This window comes from Rhinoderma darwinii, chromosome 7, assembly GCF_050947455.1.
Source record: "Rhinoderma darwinii isolate aRhiDar2 chromosome 7, aRhiDar2.hap1, whole genome shotgun sequence".
Taxonomy (NCBI): domain Eukaryota; kingdom Metazoa; phylum Chordata; class Amphibia; order Anura; family Rhinodermatidae; genus Rhinoderma; species Rhinoderma darwinii.
Genome location: NC_134693.1, coordinates 77423693 through 77443863, shown reverse-complemented (window position 1 = coordinate 77443863; position 20171 = coordinate 77423693). Strand labels below are relative to the sequence as shown.

Sequence of the window (20171 nt, the reverse complement as noted above, 5' to 3'; positions counted from 1 at the left end):
GGTGTTTTTTAGCTTTTGACCAAGTGGGTATTGTAAAGAGAAGTGTATGACGCTGACCAATCAGCGTCGTACACTTCTCTCCATTTATGTACTCAGCACATAGTGATCTTGTGAGATCACGATGTGCTGTCACTTACTCACACATTAACGTTAAAGAAGTGTCTTGAGAGTGAATAGATGTCGCTTCCAGCTAGGACGCGATGTCTATTCACAATCCCGACACTTCGGTAACATTTGTGTGAGACTTAATGACAGCAAGCGTGATCTCGTGCCACTAGATGAATTCTGCTCACTACACCCCTAGATGAATTCCTTGTCTTGTGTAGTTTTCAAAATGGGGTATTTTTTGGGGTGTTTCATTTGTTTTGGCATCACAAGACCTCTTCAAACCTGACATGGTGCCTAAAATATATTCTAATAAAAAGAATGCCCCAAAATCCTCTAGGTGCTCCTTTTGCTTCTGCGGCCTGTGTTTCAGTCCATTAGCACACTAGGGTCACATGTGGGATACATCTAAAAACTGCAGAATCTGGGCAATAAATATTGAGTTGCGCTTCTCTGGTAAAATCTTCTGTGTTACAGAAAAAAAATAGATTAAATATGAATTTCTGCAAAAAAAATAAAATGTGTAAATTTCACCACTACTATGCTTTAATTCTTGTGAAATATTTGAGGGGTGAAGTTTTTAAAATGGGCTGACTTATGGGGGCTTTTATTGTATATGCCCCTGAAGGCAACTTCACAACTGAACAATTTTTACAAATGTAAAAATAGCCTTTTTACATTTTCTTGAAAATGTGAGAAATTTCTGCTTAAGTTCGAAGCCTTGTAACATCCTGGAAAAATAAAAGGATGTTCAAAAAATGATGCCAATCTAAAGTAGATATATGGGAAATGTTAACTAGTAACTATTTTATGTGGTATTACTATCTGTTTTACAAGCAGATACATTTCAATTTCGAAAATATAAATTTTGCAAAATACATTTCAATTTAGAAAAATATAAATTTTTGCAAATTTTCGCTTAATTTTTGTTTTTTTCATAATTAAATACTAAATGTATCGACCACATTTTACAACTGACTTAAAGTACAATGTGTCACGAAAAACAATCTCAGAATCGCGTGGATAGGTAAAAGCATTCCACAGTTGTTACCACATAAAGTGACACGTCAGATTTGAAAAATAATGCTCTGTCAGGAAGGTCAAAAGTGGCTTCAGAGGGAAGGGGTTAAAATCATTGTCTTCTTCTGTTAACCATGGTTACCTCCAAGGAAACACGTGCAGTCGTCATTGCTTTGCATCAAAAGGGCTTTACAGGTAAGGACATTGCTACTTGTACGATTGCCCCTAAATCGATCATTTGTTGGATCATCAAGAGCTTCAAGGAGAGAGTCAATTGCTGTGAAGAAAGCTGCAGGGCTCCCAAGGAAGTCCAGCAAGTGCCAGGACCACCGCCTACGGAGGATTCAGCTACGGGATCGGTTCAACACCAGTGCATAGCTTGCTCAGGAATGGAAGCAGGCAAGTGTCAGTGAGGCGAAGGCTTTTGGAGGCTGACCAGGTGTCAAGAAGGGCAGCAAAAAAGCCAAGAAATACATCAAGTACAGACTGCCATTCTGTGGGAAGTACAGGGATTGGACTGCAGAGGGGTGGGGTAAAGTTATTTTCTCTCATGTAGTCCCCTTCAAAATGTTTGGGACATCTGAAAGAATTATTGTCCGGAGAAGAACAGGTGAGTGCTACCGTGAGTCCAGTAGTGCCAACAGTAAAGCATCCTGAGACCATTCATGTGTGTAGTTGCTTTTTATCCAAAGGAGTGGGCTCACTCAAAATTTTGCCTAAGAACAATTCCATGAATAAAGAATGATATTTAAACAACCTCCAAGAGCAACTTCTCTCAACGATCTAGGAGCAATTTTGTGATAAACAATGCCTTTTCCAGCATGATGGAGCACCATGTCACAAGGCAAAAGTGATAATGAAGTGGCTCGGTGAAGAAAACATTGAAATTTTGGGTCCATGGCCAGGAAACTCCCCAGATCTCAATCCCATTGAGAACATGTGGTCAATCCTCAAAAAGCGGGCGGACAAACAAATACACAGAAATTATGATAAACTCAATGATTAGGCAAGAATGGGTTGCCATCGGTCGGGATTTGACCCAGAAGCTGATATCCAGCATGCCAGGGTGAATTGGAGAAGTCTTGAAATAAAAGAGTCAACACTGTAAACATTGTGTCTTTGCATAAACTTAATGTATTTGTCAATAAAAGTTTAAAAACTTATGAAATGCTTAGAATTGTATTTCAGTATACTATAGAAGCATCTGACTAAAAGATCTAAAAACACTGAACACCGCAAACTTTGTGAAAACCAAAATTTGTACCAGACTCAAACTTTTGACCCGGACTGTATCTACCTGCACTCACTATATTACGCTTAATAATTGTTGACCTATTTGTACACATTCAGCATCATTGGCATCAATATTCACTTTGTGCTGGAAGAACAGTAATAAATATGTGACCAGAACCAAGCTCCGTACATAAATACAGCACCAGAACAAAGCTAATACACATATACAGCAGCAGAACTAAGCTCAGCACATATATACAGTAGCCAGGGGCATAGCTAAAGGCTCATGGGCCCTGGTGCAAAAATTCAGCTTCAGCTCTTCCACCCTAACACCACCAGACCTCTGTGCGCCTATGCCCAGCTGCATTGCCCAACAGCCCATATGGCTGCCCCCACAGTATAATGCCCACCATAGCTGCCCCCACAGTATAATGCTTCCCATCGCTGCCCCACACAGTATAATGCCCCCAATAGCTGCCCCCACACAGTGTAATGCTCCCCATAGCTCCACACATATTATAATGTTCCCCATAGCTGCCCCCACAGTATATTGTACCCCACAGCTGCCCCTACCGTATAATGCTCCCCATCGCTGCGCCAGACAGTATAATGCCCCCAATAGCTGCCCCCACACAGTATAATGCTCCCCATAGCTGCCCCCACACATTCTAATGCTCCCCATAGCTGTCCCCACAGTATAATGCTCCCCATAGCTGTCCCCACAGTATAATGCCCCCCATAGCTGTCCCCACAATATAATGCCCCCCATAGCTGCCACTACCGTGTAATGCTCCCCCATAGCTGCCCCTACAGTATAATGCCTCCTATAGCTGCCTCCACAGCATAATGCCACTCATAGCTGCACAATACAGTATAATGCCCCATACAGTAAAATGCCACCCATAGCTACCACCATATTAGCCCCCCTCCCATACCCAGTATAATGCCATTTGTGCCTAATACAAAAATAATAATATAATTACTTACCTATCCCCGTTCCCACGATGAGTGGAGGAGATCCCACTTCTCCTTTGGCCTGTGCTATGAAGGACTCCGCGCAGACAGGCGTTATGACGTCAATACATCGCGCCTGTCTGCGCCAAGCCGCTCATGGCTCACACACAGTACCGGAGCAAGGAGCCGTCAGCTCCTTGATCCAGCATTGAATTCAACAGTTGGAACCGGGACCTCTGTGGGTGGTTCGTAACCCCCTCGGAGTTCTTCACACGACCCCCCAGGGGGTCGCGACCCACATTTCGTATTGTATTGTGCTCTTTGTGTTTGAGGAGGAGAAAGGAGAGGCCCCCCTCTCCTCTGCAAACACAAACAACCCAATACAACAACTTCATGTTGATGTTCTCTTTCTAACTGGCTGGAGCGCCCTTTACATGACGTCATCGGCAAATAAAGAATTACATTTTTTACACAGTTAGCGTTGTGTGGCAATTGGCATAGGGGTCAGTTTGCAACTGCGACCTCTGCGTTCCTTATAGCTACGCCACTGACAGCAGCGGAACCAAGCTCAGTACACAAATACAACAGCAGAACCAAGCTCAGTACATAAATACAGCAGCAGAACCAGGCATTGTACATAAATACAGCACCAGAACAAAGCTGAATACATAAACACTTCACTAGAACAAGGCTCACTACATATATACAGCACCAGAACCAAGCTCAGTACATATATACAGTACCAGCACAAATACAGCTCAGTACAGAGATCATTTGCAAATTCAGTTCAACCCCTGCCACATAGGTTTGTATGTTGTAAAACTACAGCTTCCAGCATTACCCAAACAATGGTGAGGATATGCTGGGAGTTACTGTTTAAAAAACAAAAATTATACCACCCATCGTCTGACTTACAGTACTGATTATTTAGAGGCAGAATAAACATTTACATTTAGCGACTCACAGATGACATCTCAGATTCTAGTTGTTCTTTTTCTCTTTTCTTCTCCATCCATTCCAGACCTCAATGATTGTCACGTAGGGTTCGTGGACCCAATGGCCCGTAACACCTTGGCGGTATGGCAGCTGGCCAACAGGGTGCAGGTCACAATTCACAGTTCGTATAAGGTACCTGTGGCAGCTCGGACAGTAGCAAGGCAGGCTCGACTGGGACTAGGCAGCGGTTAGACGTCAGGCTTGGAGCTGCAGGACAGGCATAGGTATAGCACGACTACAGCACAGCACGGCACTAGAACAGGATCGCATGGGATACAGGAACAGGGAACACTGGAACTGGAAAACACTAGGAGACCATTTGCTAGACAAACTAGGATATGACAAACAATGCTCAGGCATCGGAGGATGGGGCTGGGACCTTCTTATAGCCCAGGGTGCTCTGGGAGCAATCAGCTCAATCTCCCACATGTGTGCCCTTTGGCTTCTTAAGTCTGGACTGAGCTCACGATCGCACCCTGGTGGTCACTGTGGAACAGGACGGCCGTATGTGCAGACATCTCTGGAGAGAAGGGCGTCGACTGGATGGAAGGAGTTCGTGGTAAGTGACTACGGACGTTACAATGATGCCTTCTCCCATCCAAAGCCCATTTCTGCAGTTTGCCACTCTGATGTTTTCAGCGTCTCACTTTTCAAACATTTCCGCACCTATAAACAAAGATTAAAATTTTCATGGTGCCACACACTACGCACATAAATATATTTGCCTCATGCACTGTGTTCTCCAATATAACAGTATGACACAATGGTGTCACACACACTGCAAAGTAAAGCAACACACACACACACACACACACACACACACACACACACACACACACAGTGCCCCCTGTAGATAGTGGCCTCCATAGATCCTTCATACATGGTGCCCCCATAGAGCCTCCTGTAGATACTGCTTTCATAGAGTCCCCTGTATATAGGGCCCCCTGTAGATAATGCCTTTGTAGGCCCCTCTGTAGATAGTGCCCCCTACAGAGCCCCCTGTAGATAGAGCCTTTCACACTGTTGACTGATCAAAAAATAAACTTATATACTCACCTGATCCCGCTCCCTCGCTGTCCTCTAGCTACAGAGGCCTGGTCTCTTCTGACTGCTGCAGGTCTGTTGCAGCTGAATGACGTAAGCGGTGCGGTGACGTCATTGCGCCGCATGCGTCATTGAAAGGCGCTGAATGGCAGGGCCAGGAACTCATTTTCCTTGCCTTGCCAGCGCTAGTGATCCATTCAATTGCATCTACGTCCCATAGATGTAAATGCATTCATAGTTCAGGAGGTGGTGGCGCCGTTGGTTTCAGTTGCGGCGCCGCCCCCTCATCTGCCGGCACCCTGCCAGTTGCACCACTTGCCTGGTGCTAGAGACGGCCGTGTTATTATCTTAAAATGTCAATCTGTAATAAGATTATTAGATTGGTTAATTTATATCTTTCCGAGTGTCACGATCTGTGGGTATGTGGACCCACAGTGCCGTACCGCCATAGCGGTATAGCAGCTTGCCAAACAGGGTACAAAGACAATGTCTATTGTTCGGATAAAGGTACCTGTGGCAATTCAGACAGTAGCGATGGTTTAGGCTCGGATGGAACTCTGGCAGCAGGCAGACAACAGGTGCGGAGAAATACAGCGGGTGTAGCAGGCGACACAACATGACTCCAACTCAGTATAGCACAGGAAACACGGGAAACAGGTAGCAGGAACGGGAACACTGGAAATGGATAACACTCAAGGAACCATTTGCAAGACAGAAACGAGTAGATACAAACACGCTCAGGCAATGCAGGGAGGGGCAGAGCCCTTCTTATAGTCCAGGGTGATTTGGGAGCAATCAGCTTAATCTCACACATGTGTGCGCTCTGGCTCCTTAAGGCTGGACTGAGCTCGTGAGCGCACCCTGGTGGTCACTGTGGATCAGAACAGCCGCTTGTGCAGACATCTCTGGAGAGAAAGGCGTCGACCAGATGGAAGGAGTTCGTGGTCAGCGACCACGGATGTTACAGTATCCCCCCTCTTACGCCCCCTCCTCTTGGGACCAGAATGAGAGAGAAACTTCTTAATGAGGGTAGGAGCATTTAGATTCTCTTCTGGCTCCCAGTACCTCTCTTCTGGACCAAACCCCCTCCAATCTACTAAATAAAAGGTTCTTCCTCTTACTTTTTTGGTGTCCAGGATATCCTTAACCTCAAATATCTTGGCTGAACCGCTGGGGGCAAATGCAGGGTAAGAGTCTTAGAGTAGCGGTTCAGGACCACAGGTTTCAGGTGAGAAATGTGAAAGGAATCTACACCCCCTATAGCACACAGCCAGCTCCCCTCCCAAAAAATTTTTACTTACCGTTCCCTAGACTGACGGAGCGCTGCACCGTCTCAGATGGGACCCTTGCATAGGCTAGCGTGATGCAATGACGTTATCCCGCTGGCCTGCGCAGGGACTCTGTCCCAGCGTCTTATAGGCTACAGGCCTAACGTGGCCTATACTATTCAATTGTATCTGCGTCCTGAGGATGCAGATACAAGTCAATGTGATAGTCGCTAGCATTGGAGCCCCCTCCGGTGCTACCGACGCCACCGGGCATGAGGGGGACCATGCCGCCTGGCACATAACATTTATGTGCTGGACGGCGTGGGCCTCATCATGCTTCGGGCCCCGTAGAAGCCGCTATGGCTGCTATAGTCGGCAGGAGGCCATAACGCCGGCTCTGCCTACAAGAGTAAGCAGCGGGGCAGGGAGGCAATGTATCTTTTCTCCGCTGCCGGATAAAAGCAGCTCGCTGCCTGGGCCCTCCGGAGGATCCTCCAGTGGGGCAGTCCGACACTGAGCGCCGTGATGGACTGTGGACTTTTGGACCTACCGCAAAAATCAGGGTTGGACTTGTGCACTGATAAGATGTTTGAATGTTTCTGTTAACCCCTTCCCGCACCTTGAAGTAACTGCACGTCAATGTGTGCAGTAAGTTCACGCACCTTGACGTGCAGTTACGTCTGTGCTTTAACAGTTAACCGCCCGCGCGGCGCTACACCGCAGCGGCGGTTAACTGTGCAGGGTGTCTGCCCTGCATTCCCCGTTGCCGATCAGCGGCCTATTGCCGCTGATTTTGGCAGTTAACCCCTTAATTTCGGCGTTCGATTTGAACACCACAATGAAGGTGTTTAGCGCCGATCGGCAGCCCCCATGTGAAATGACGGGGGCTGGCGATCGTACCCATGGCAACCGGACGCCGAGGGTGGTCATCATAGGCTTCCTGTCAGTGTCACGGTCACGTCACAATGACAGTTGGAATGCATTACACTACGTGTGTAGTGTAATGTATTCCAGCAGCGATCAGAGCTGCAAGTCTAAGTGTCCCCTAGTGGGACAAGTGAAAAAAGTAAAAAAAAAAAAGAATAAAAAGGTTTTAAAAAAAGTGTAAAAATAAAAGTTATAAGTGACATAAACATGAACTGCTTTTTTTCCTATAATAAGTCTTTTATTATAGGAAAAAAAATGAACACGTAAAAAAAAAGTACACATATTTGGTATCACCGCGTTCGTAACGACCCCAACTATAAAACTATAATATTATTTTTCCCGCACGGTGAACACCACAAAAAAAATAAATGAAAAACAAAGCGAGAATCACTATTTTTTGGTCACCACCCCTCCCAAAATATACAATAAAAAGTGATCAAAAAGTCGCATGTACGCCAAAATTGTACCGATAAAAACTGCAACCCGTCCCGCAAAAAACAAGCCCTTACACAGCTTTTTTGACTGAAAAATAAAAAAACTTATGGCGCTCAGAATATGGTGACACAAAAAATAAATTATTTTCTAAATAAGTTATTTTATTGCGCAAACGCTGCAAAACATAAAAAAAACTATATATATATGGTATCGCCATAATCGTACCGACCCGCAGAATAAAATATAATGGTCATTTATAGCCCAGGGTGAACGCTGTAAAAAATAAATAAAAATCATTGTCAGAATTGATGGGTTTTGGTCACCTGGCTTGCCGAAAAATGGAATAAAAAGTGATCAACAAAATCGCATGTACCCCAAAATGGTACCAATGAAAATTACAGATTGTCCCGCAACAAATAAGCCCTCACGCAGCTCCGGTGGTGAAAAAATAAAAAAAGTTCCGGCTCCCAGATTATGGCGATGCAAAATGTGCAGAGCGTTCCAAAAGCGGATAAGATTGGGCGCCATTTATAATATAAGTGCAACACTGGCCACATATCTGCGGATTATTTTTTATTTACCCCATTATTATACCCTCTTATTATGCCCCTGATGTACACTGCCCAGCCTACATGTGTCCCCACATTATAAACTGAAATACCAGCAAAACGCCAGAGCTACCACCAAGCAAAATCTGCGTTCCAAAAGCCAAATGGCATCCTTCCCTTCTGAGCCATATAGCGTGCCCAAACAGCCATTTACGTCCACCGATATGGCATCGCCATACCCGGGAGAACCCGGTTAATATTTTATTTGTGGTATTTGTGGCACAAACTGTGCACAACATATAGTGCACTAAAATGGCACATCAGTGGAAAATTGTAATTTTCACTTTCCACCATCGGCTGCGCATTAAACCCTTCGCGCACCATGACTTAATAGCATGTCGTGGTGTGGGGGGTGATATATGGAGCGTCTCATGCGCTGAGCCCGCGCCATACGCTGTGGGTGTCAGCTGTGTATTACAGCTGACACCCGGGACTAACGGACAGAAACAGCGATCGCGCTGTGACAGGATCATGTAAAAATGACAATATACTGCAATACATTAGTATTGCAGTGTATTCTACCAGTGATCTAACGATTGCTGGTTCAAGTCTCCTATGGGGACTAATAAAATATGTAAAAGCAAAAGTAAATAGTTATTATTAGTGGAAAAAATTTAATAAATATTTAAAGACCAAAAAGAAACCCTTTTCATATTTTTTCTCTAAAGTAATGTAAGAAAATGAAAAAAAAATATACAAAATTGGTATCGCTGCGTTCATAAAAGTCCAAGCTATTACAATATGCCATTATTGAACTCGCACGGTGAACGCCGTGAAAAATAAAGAATTTTAAATGGCAAAATCACAGTTTTTTGGTCACCTTCACTCTACCAAAAAATTTAATAAAAAGTGCTCAAAAAGTCTTATGTACCAAAAAATGGTACCAATAAAAACTACAGCTCGTCCCGCAAAAAATAAGCCCTCACACAACTCTATTGACGGAAAAATAAAGAAGTTGTGGCTCTCGGAATGCGGGGAGGAAAAATGAAAAAGAAAAAGCAAAACATGGATCAGTCCGGAAAGGGTTAATTATTTTCCAATGAAAAAACATTTATGACCACATGTGGGGTATAGCCGTACTCGGGAGAAATTGCTTCACAAATGTTGGGGTGCATTTTCTCCTTTATCCTTTGTTAAATTGAAAAAATTCAACATTTTAGTGGAAATAATGTTGATATTAATTTTCACGGCCTAATTCTAATAAATTTTGCAAAAGACGTGTGGGGCCTAAATGCTCACTATAACCCTAGATAGATTCCTTAAGTGGTGTAGTTTCCCAAATGGGGTTACTTTTGGGGGGCTTCCACTGTTTCGGTCTCTCAGGGGCTTTGCAAATTCGACATGACACCCAAAAACTATTCCAGCTAAATTTGAGCTACAAAAGCCAAATGGTGCCCCTTCCCTTCTAAGCCCCGGTGTGGGTCCAAACAGCAGTTTATTACCACATATGGGTTATTTACGTAATCAGGAGAAATTGTTTTACAAATGTTGGGGTGCTTTTTCTCCTTTATTCCTTGTAAAAATTAAAAATTTCTAAGTTCTTACAGAAAAAAAGTTGATTTTTACCTTTACAGACTAATTTCAAGGACTTCAGCAAAACAACTGTGGGGTCAAAATGCTAACTTTACCCCTAGAAAAATTCCTTGAGGGGTGTAGTTTCCAAAATGGGGTCACTATAAGGGGGTTTCCACGGTTTTCATCCCTCCAGTGCATTGCAAACGTGACACAGCACTGAAAACTATTCCAGCAAAATCAGAAATCCAAAATCCAAATGGTGCTCCTTCTCTTCTGAGGCCTGCTGTGGGTCCAAACAGCAGTCTATTACCATATATGGGGTATTGCTATAATCGTAAGAAATTGCTTTACATATGTTGGGGTTGTTTTTCACAAAAAAAAGTAGATTTTTATCTTCACATACTAATTCAAATAAATTTAGCAAAAAAAACTGTGGGTTCAAAATGCTATCTATAACCATAGATAAATTCCTTGAGTGGTATAGTTTCCAAAATGGGGTCACTTTTGGCGGGTCTTTACTGTTTTGGTACCACAAGACCTATTCAAACCTGACATGGTGCCTAAAATATATTCTAAAAAAAGGAGGCCCCAAAATCCACTAGGTGCTCCTTTGCTTCTGAGGCCTGTGTTTCAGTCCATTACCGCACTAGGACCACATGTGGGATATTTCTAAAAACTGCAGAATCTGGGCAATAAATATTGAGTTGCATTTCTTGGGTAAAACCTTCTGTGGTACAGAAAAAATGTATTACAAATTAATTTTCGAAAAAAATAATTTAATTTGTACATTTCACCTCTACTTCATTCCTGTGAAACGCCTAAAGGGTTAAAACACTTTCTGAATGCTGTTTTGAATACTTTGAGGAGTGCAGTTTTCAAAATGGGGTGATTTATGGGGACTTTCTAATATATAAGGCCTTCAAAGCTACTTCAGAACTGAACTGGTCCCTGAAAAAATAGGCTTTTGAAATTTTCTTGAAAATATGAGAAATTGCTGCTAAAGTTCTAAGCCTTGTAACGTCCTAGAAAAATAAAAGAATGTTCAAAAAACGATGCAAATATAAAGTAGACATATGGGAAATATAAACTAGTAACTATTTTGTGTGGTATTACTATCTGTTTTACAAGTAGATGCATTTAAATTTAGAAAAATTCAAATTTTTGCAAATTTTCTCTAAATTTTGGTGTTTTTTACAAATAAATATTGAATTTATCGACCAAACAGTTTCCCTAACATAAAGTACAATATGTCACGAGAAAACAATCTCAGAATCACTTGGATAGGCAAAAGCATTCCGGAGTTATTACCACATAAAGTGACACATGTCCGATTTGAAAAATCGGCTTCGTCCTGAAGGCTCAGTCCTGAAGGGTTTAATGGTGAATTGGGCAACACAAATGATTAAAAAAAAGTAGTAAAACATAAAAACTATATATACATTTGTTATTGCTGTAATCATAATGACCCACAGAATAAATAAAGTTAACATGTCATTTATAACCGCATATTGAACACCGTAAAAAAACAACAACCTAGAAAACAATGGTGGAATGTTTTTGTTTTTTTACAACTCCCCCAGAGAAATGTTAATAAAATGTTTTTAATACAATATATGTACACAAAAATAGTGTATTATACTGTGTGGGGGGCACTAAGAGGTCACTATACTGTGTGGGGGCGACTATGGGGGCATTATACTGTGTGTGGGCAGCTATGAGGGCATGATCCTGTGTATGGGGCATTATCCTTTGTGGGGGTAGCTATGGGGGCATTTTACTGTGTATGGGCAGCTATGAGGGCATTATTCTGTGTGGGGGCAGCTATTGGGTGATTATACTGTGTGGGGGTCACTTTGGAAGCATTATACTGTGTTGGGCACTATAGGGCATAATTCTGTGTGGGGGCACTAAAGGGGCATACTGTGTGGGAAGGCACTATAGGGGCATTATACTGTATGGGAATGCACTATACTGTAAATGGTGGTACGTAAACAGTGTAGCAGTCATAGAAATGCTTTTTCTGTAAAACAAATTCACTTCTATGGAAGTTTACAAAAACAGAGTAGCACAGAAATCTACGCTGTTTACGTAAGCCTGACCCCGCCGGATGCGCCTCTGCTGTTGTAAACATATGATGGGGGCCCACTGGGTTGGGACCCACTCAGATGTGTTTCGCCCTCCTGTGCTAAACCCCTCTGGATCACGGTGCTCATCCTTTTCTTAATTTAAAGATTTCCATGCTGACATCTTTCTCAATGAAATCAATAGAACTGTAAATGGTGTGAGGAATCATGACAATGCCATATAATGTAGATAATGACAGTGGATGCTATGTATAACAGCTCTGAATTGTTCTGATGCTGAAAATGGGAGCGTCTGAGTTAATTATTGAAACCCCTAAGGACGTGGACTAGTTGTCACATTCAGGACGCAGCCCCATTTTTCAAATCTGACATGTGTCACTTTATGTGGTAATAATTTTGGAATACTTTTACCTACCCAAGCAATTCTAAGATTGTTTTCTCGTGACACATTGGAGTTTATGTTAGTGGTAAAATTTGGTCCATACATTCAGTACTTAATTGTGAAAAACACCAAAATTAAACAAAAAAATTGCAAAAATTTGCATTTTTCTAAATTTAAATGTATCTGCTTGTAAGACAGATAGTTATACCACACAAAATAGTTGCTAATTAACATTTCCCATATGTCAACTTTAGATTGGCATAGTTTTTTGAACATCCTTTTATTTTTTAAGGACGTTACAAGGCTTAGAAATTTTGCAGAAATTCTGAAATTTTCAAGAAAATTTGAAAAAGCTATTTTTATAGGGACCAATTCAGTTGTGAAGTGGTTTTGAGGGGCCCATACGATACAAACCCCCATAAATCACCCCATATTAAAAAATGCACCCCTCAAAGTATTCAAAACAGCATTTAGAAAGTTAATTAAGCTTTTAGACGTTTTACGAGAATTAAAGCAATGTAGGGGTGAAATATACAAATTACATTTTTTTTGCAGAAATTAATATTTCGTCCTTTTTCTTCTGTAACACAGAAGGTTTTACCAGAGTAACACAACTCAATATTTACAGCCCAGATTCTGCAGTTTTTTTAAATATCCCATTTGTGGCCCTTATGTTGCAGTTTACTGAAGCATAGGCCTCAGAAGCAATGGAGCACTTAGAGGATTTTGGGGCCTTCTTTTTATTAGAATATATTTTAGATACCATGTACCATGTGCCAAAACAGTGGAAACACCCCAAAAATGACCCCATTTGGGAAACTACACTTCTCAAAAAATGTATCGAAGGGGTATATCAAGCTTTTTGACCCCCAAGGTTTTTTGCTGAATTTAGTGGAATTAGGCCGTGAAAATGAAAATCTAAGCTTTTTCTAATAAAATGTAGTTTTAGCTCAGATTTTTCCATTTTCACAATAAATAAAGGAGAAAAAGCACCCCAACATTTGTAAAGCAACCTCTGCTGAGCACAGCAATACTCCATATGTGGTAATAAACTGCTATTTGGACCCACGGCATGGCTTAGAAGGGAATTTGAGCTCCATTTGGCTTTTGGAGTTCAAATTTTGCTGGAATGGTTTGCGGCGCCATGTCACATTTGCAAAGCTCCAGCGGTACCATTACTGTGTAAACCCCCTAAAATTCACCCCATTTGGGAAACTACCCCCCTGAAGGAATTTATCAAGGGGTATAGTGAGCATTTTGACCCCACAGGTTTTTTTGCTGAATTTAGTGGAAATAGGACATGAAATTGAAAGGGTATGTGCACACATAGTGACCAAAAATGTCTGAAAATACGGAGCTGTTTTCAAGGGAAAACAGCCCCTGATTTTCAGACTTTTTTGAGCAACTCGCGTTTTTCGCAGCGTTTTCCCTTTTTTACGTCCGTTTTCATTGGAGTCTATGAGAAAACGGCTCCAAAAACGTCCAAAGAAGTGTCCTGCACTTCTTTGACGAGGCAGTCATTTTACGCGTCGTTGTTTGACAGCTGTCAAACGACGATGCGTAAATTACAGGTCGTCGGCACAGTACGTCGGCAAACCCATTCAAATGAATGGGCAGATGTTTGCCGACGTATTGCAGCCGTATTTTCAGACGTAAAACGAGGCATAATACGCCTCGTTTACGTCTGAAAATAGGTCGTGTGAACCCAGCCAAAAGCAAAATTTTTTTCAGATAAAAAGTGGATATTTTCAAGTTTTACAAGGAAGAAATGAGAAAGAGCACCCAGCATTTGATTGGCAATTTCTCCCAATTACGGACCACATATGTGGTCATAAACTTTTGTTTGGACACACGGCAGGGCTCAAAATGTAAGGAGCACCAATTGTAGCTCAAATTTTTAGCTGGAATGGTTAGGAACCCCCAAAAGTGACCCCATTTGGGAATCTAGGGGTATAGTGAGCATTTAGACCCCACTAGTCTTTTACAGAATTTATTGGAAGTAGGTCGTAAACATGAATATCAACATTTTTTCCACTAAAAAGTTGAATTTTTTTCATTTTCACAAGGGATAAAAGGAGAAAAAGCACCCCAACATTTGTAAAGCAATTTCTCCAGAGTACGAAAATATCCCACATGTGGTCATATACTGCTATTTGGACACACGGCAGGGCTCAAATGGCGGGAGGGCTATTAGGCATGCAGATTTTTGGATTGGTTTTTGGGCGCCATTTTGCATTTGCAAAACTCTAAGGTACCAGAGTACAGTGGAAGCCCCCAAGAAGTGACCCTATTTTGGAAACTACACCCCTCAAGGCATTTATCAATTGCCTGGACATATGACAGGGTTCAGAAGTGAAGAGCAACATGCGCATTTGTGGTCTATTTTGGTAAATTTCGCAGCATTGGCCCAAAATTGCAGGGCTCTGAGGTCAAATAGTAAAACAAACCCCCAAATAGTGACCCCAATTTAAGGAGATTTAAGGGGTGTAGTGAGCATTTTGCCCCCACAGGTGTTTTTTCATCAGTAATTAATGTGCAGCGGATGGTGCAAAGTGAAAATTGAAATTTTACGCTGATATGCCATTTTAGTGCACAATATGTTGCGCCCAGTTTGTGCCACCGAAGACACACCTCGTAAACTGCTGAGCAGGTTCTCTCCGGTATGGCGATTCCATATATGTGGATGTAAAGTGCGGTTTGGGCACACCGTAGGGCTTAGAAGAGAGGGAGCGCCATTTGAGTTTTGGAGTGCAGATTTTACTTGGTAGTAGTTCTGTTTCGGGTTCTTATGGTATTTCAGTTTATAATGTGGGGGCATATGTAAGCTGTGCGGAGTACATCAGGGTATAATAAGAGGGTATAATAATGGGGTAAATAAATAATATTTCACAGATGTGTGGCCAGTGTCGCACTGATAAATGGTGCCAAATCTTATCCGCTTTTGGACACTGCTCATTTTGTGTCAACATATTCTAAGAGCCAGAACTTTTTATTTTTTCTCCACCGGAGCTGTGTGAGGGCTTATTTATTGTGTGATAATCAGTCGTTTTCATTGGTACAGATTTGGGGTACATGCGATTTTTTTTATCACTTTTTATTTCATTTTTTGGCAAGCAAGGTGACCAAGAACCAGCAATTCTGACAATGTTTTCTATTCTTTTTTTTATACAGTGTTCACCTTGGGCTATAAAAGACAATTTTACTTTATTCTGCGAGTCTATATGATTATGGCAACACAACATTTACATCGTTTTTTTTATATGTTTTGCAGTGTTTGCACAATAAAATCACTTTTTTATTTCTTTTTTCTCACCATATTCTGTGAGCCATAACTTTTTTATTTTTCAGTCAAAAAAACTTGTATAAGGGCTTGTTTTTTTGCGGGACGGGTTGTTGTTTTTATTAGTACTGTTTTGGGTACATGCGACTTTTTGATCACTTTTTATTCTATGTTTTGGAGGGGTGGTGACAAAAAAATGGTGATTCTGGCATTGTTTTTTATATATTTTTTTTGCGGTGTTCCCCGTGTAATAACATTATATTTTTATAGTGTGGGCCGTTACAGACGCGGTGATGCCAAATATGTGCACCTTTTTAACGGTTTAATTTTATTCTTATAATAAAAGACTTATTATAGGAAAAAAGGAGGTTATTGTTTTTATTCATCTGAAACTTTTATTTATACACTTTTATTCAACTTTTTATTTTCTTTTTTGTCCCACTAGGGGACTTGAAGGCCTGTACCTCTGAGCTTTAGGGCTTATTCAGACGAACGTGATATACGTCCGTGCAACGCACGTGATTTTCACGCGCCTCGCATGGACCTATATTATTCTATGGAGCCATGCAGACAGTCCGTGATTTTTACGCAGCGGGTATCCGCTGCGTAAAACTCACGACATGTCCTATATTTCTACGCTGTTCGCGCATCACGCACCCATTGAAGTCAATGGATGCGTGAAAATCACGCGCACCCCACGGAAGCACTTCCGTGGGACGCGCGTGATTCGCGCAACAGCAGTGAAAAGTATGAATGAAAACAGAAAAGCACCACGTGCTTTTCTGTTTACAAACATCCAAACAGAGTGTCATCATGATGGCGGCTGCGCGAAAAGCACGCAGCCGCGCATCATATGGTGATGACACACCGCAAAACGCACACGCTCGTGTGAATCCGGCCTTACTCATATATTGCACTACCCACGTTGTGAAATGCATTAGAGCTGTCAGTTATCCACTGACAGCAAGCCTATTAGGTTCCATCTCTGGGCGGGGCCTGATAGGCTATTGTACGTGGCAGACAAGGAGGCCATTGTTAGGCCTCCAGTTGCCATAGTAACGATCGGCATTCTCACGATCACATCATGTCAATGCCGATCGCTACAAACCACTAAGATGCCACAATAGCTTTCGATCGTGGCATCTAAGGGGTTAATGGCAGTTACAGCAGGGTGTCAGCTGTAACATACAGCTGACACCCGCGGCTGATGTAGCAGGCTCAGCTTCTGAGCCTGCTTAATCTTCCTTTTTTCGGCCGGAAGCCTTTTGGTCCGTGCGAGACCTAGCAGGCTTCCGTACTTGGCAGACAGGAGGCCTATTGCATTGCGCGGTTCCGATCTGCTTGTAAACACCATAGATGCAGTGTTTGCTTTTGAACACTGAATCTAAGGGGATAATCGGCCGGATCAGAGGCTAGCTCCGGTCCTGGCCTTGAAGCAGTGATAGCGTTAAGCTATCACTGCTTTAACCCGTTAGTGACCGCCAATACGCCTTTTAACGGCGGCCACTAACGGGCTTTATTCTGATGCATATGCCTTTTTACGGCACTGCATCAGGATAAAGTAAACAGAGCAGGGAGCGTCAAATCTCCCTGCTCTCAGAGGCTAGAGGCAGCTGAGGGCTGGGGGCGTCCCTGCTCTGCCAGATGAGATCGATATAAGTATCGATCTCGCCCGTTTAACCCCTCCGATGCGGTGCACAATAGCGTGCACCGCATCGGAGGGGTTTTGGAGAGAGGGAGCTCCCTCTCTCTCCCACCGATACGATCGCCGAGTGTCTGTGTCTCTAATGGCAGCCAGGGGCCTAATAAAGGCCCCCAGGTCTGCCTGGAGCGAATGCCTGCTAGATCATGCCGCAGGCATGACCTAGCAGATGCCTGTCTGTTTTAAACGGACAGGCAGTAATACACTGCAATACAAAAGTATTGCAGTGTATTATAATAGCGATCGGAGAATCGCATATTATAGTCCCCTAGTGGGACTAGTAAAAAAGTTAAAAAAAAGTTTAATAAAGTTAATAAAAAAAAAAATTTGAAAAAAATGAAAAACCCACCTTTTCCCCTTACAAAATGCTTTACTATTAAAAAAACAAAATAAAGTAAAAAAGTTACACATATTTGGTATCGCCGCGTCCGTAACGACCCCGACTATAAATCTATTACATTATTTAACCCGCACGGTGAACGCCGTAAAAAATGTAATAAAAAACTATGGAAAAATTGCTGTTTTCTGTGAATCCTGACTTTAAAAAAATGTGATAAAAAGTGATCAAAAAGTCGCATCTACTCCAAAATGGTACCAATAAAAACTACAAGTCTTCCCGCAAAAAAAAAGCCCTCATACAACCGTTACGGCTCTTCAAATATGGAGACAGAAAAACAAATAATTTTGAAAAAAAAGCGTTTTTACTGTGTAAAAGTAGTAAAACATACAAAAACTATACAAATTTGGTATCGTTGCAATCGTAACAACCCGCTGAATAAAGTTATTGTGTTATTTATATCACACTGTAAACGGCGTAGATTTAAGACACGAAAAAGAGTGGCGAAATTTCAGGTTTTTTTCTATTCCCCCCCCAAAAAAAAGTTAATAAAAGTTAATCAATAAATAATATGGTGCTATTAAAAAATACAACTTGTCCCGCAAAAAACAAGACCTTATACAGCTATGTCGACGCAAAAATAAAAAGGTTATAGCTCTTGGAATGCGACGATGGAAAAACGTAAAAAATGGCTTGGTCATTAAGGTTTAAAATAGGCTGGTCATTAAGGGGTTAAAAACGGTGTCTGCAGACACAGTAGCCTGTTAACGCAATGACATAGTACGTCAGTTTGCATTAACAGGCCAACTTTGGTGACGTATCGTCACACAGCGTTAAGGGGTTAAAGGGTAACTAAACGTTCATCAAACTTCTGACATGTCATAGTTAGCGCTGAGCCGCTTAGTTTCTGTTGGGATTTCTCGGAAAGCTGATGTAGCGGTGAACAGGCTAAAAAGAAAGTCTATGAGCCTGTACAACGCTACATCGGCTTTCCGAGAAAAGCAGAACAGAAACTAAGCGGCTCAGCGCTCACGCTTCGTTCTAGCGATTGGTGGGGGTCTCAGAGCTCGGACCCCCACCGATCAAATTTTCTGACATGTCACTATGACATGTAAGAAGTCGGTTAAACGTTTAGTTACACTTTAAAACGTTTAATCCATTCGCAGCAATTTGAACTGGGGAAGAAGCCAAGACCGGTCTAGCCTTTTTCTACATGTACTCCAAATATCTGGTGTCATGTGCTGATAGGGGCATTTGCAAGGTAATTTTTAAGAAAGAAAAAATAGCGGTCAGTATCAAGATCCCCATATTATCTAAGAGCAGAGTTAGTACATAGCACAATCTAACCATGAACAGCTGCGAGACCGCAACAGTTGTTTTACTTCAAACTTTCTTTACGGCTCGATCCTACAGCTACAGTCCTCTTGAGGTAATCTACAGGCGCTGACGTTCTACAGCGGCGCTCATTTTATGTGATTAGGCATTTGAATCCCGGCAGAAACTCTCCGCTATTTCCACGTATGCGGCGTGACGTCATCCGCTGCACGACCAATCTCGCAACTGACGGGCGGGAAAACCGAGGAGACTTCTGTATTTCATTCCTCACAGTCCTAACAGGGGGTAACTAACGTCTGACACACGACAACGCGGGTGCTCTTATATTCCTATTACTCCCTAAATAACCACGTTAGTCAATTATTATTTCAGGTGAGGAAAACATGAGGTATTCTTAACTTCGTTATTGTATTGTAAATAAGGTCTGAACATTTCAATTGTAGTTAGGTTTGTGTGTACACCCAGAGGGACCCTTTGTGAAGGAGTATCCCCATGTGTTAACCATGTGTAATGCCTAACACCTCATCTGCTTTTTGCTCCATCTTCTCTAAAGTCCACTAAGAAGTGACATGACACTTCCTTTCCCGTTCACATGGTGGGGTCGCTCATGTCCTGACAGACTGGTTTCCCGGAGACTTTCCTGCTCTGCCGAGAATCACAGACTATTTGTGGAGATTGACCAGCATAATCTGACAGAAAAAAAATCAGCGTGTACCACAAGATTTTGTTTTTATGTAATGTAAAACGTTTTTATTTATATAAGACAAAAAAAAAAACGCCTACACTCTACCGCTGGCCATAGACATTAGATAAATGTCGGCCAAAATAAAACATTTTGCTTTTTTTTTTTTTTAGCGAATGATAGTTTGTCAGTTCACTAATAATCGTTTTTAATTGGATCTGTGATGTTTTTTTTGGTTAACCACTTGTGTACCGCCATAGACTA

General features: G+C 42.1%; 2 protein-coding genes across 9 annotated transcripts in view; one reads left to right on the top strand and one right to left on the bottom strand.

Moving 5' to 3' along the window:
• The window catches only part of DMC1 (DNA meiotic recombinase 1), a 408015-nt gene that overhangs the window by 41344 nt on the left and 346500 nt on the right, over window positions 1-20171 (top strand). For 2 of the 6 annotated variants that reach the window (XM_075833574.1, XM_075833568.1), the window contains exon 1: window positions 19330-19597. The exons of 1 other annotated variant lie outside the window; for it this stretch is intronic. The gene's annotated coding sequence lies outside the window, so the exon portion shown is untranslated. Of the gene's footprint in view, window positions 1-19326; window positions 19598-20171 lie in introns of those variants that run through there. 3 more of the 6 variants (XM_075833573.1, XM_075833572.1, XM_075833570.1) reach the window with 3 other exon arrangements.
• CBY1 (chibby 1, beta catenin antagonist) overlaps window positions 1-20171 on the bottom strand; it is a 117086-nt gene that overhangs the window by 91499 nt on the left and 5416 nt on the right. The window contains exon 1 of one of the 3 annotated variants that reach the window (XM_075833578.1): window positions 19273-19376. The exons of 1 other annotated variant lie outside the window; for it this stretch is intronic. Coding sequence is in view for 1 of the 2 variants with exons in the window: in XM_075833575.1 (XP_075689690.1) it covers window positions 19238-19240 (3 nt within the window). In the remaining variant the exon portion in view is untranslated. Of the gene's footprint in view, window positions 1-19237; window positions 19377-20171 lie in introns of those variants that run through there. One more of the 3 variants, XM_075833575.1, reaches the window with a different exon arrangement.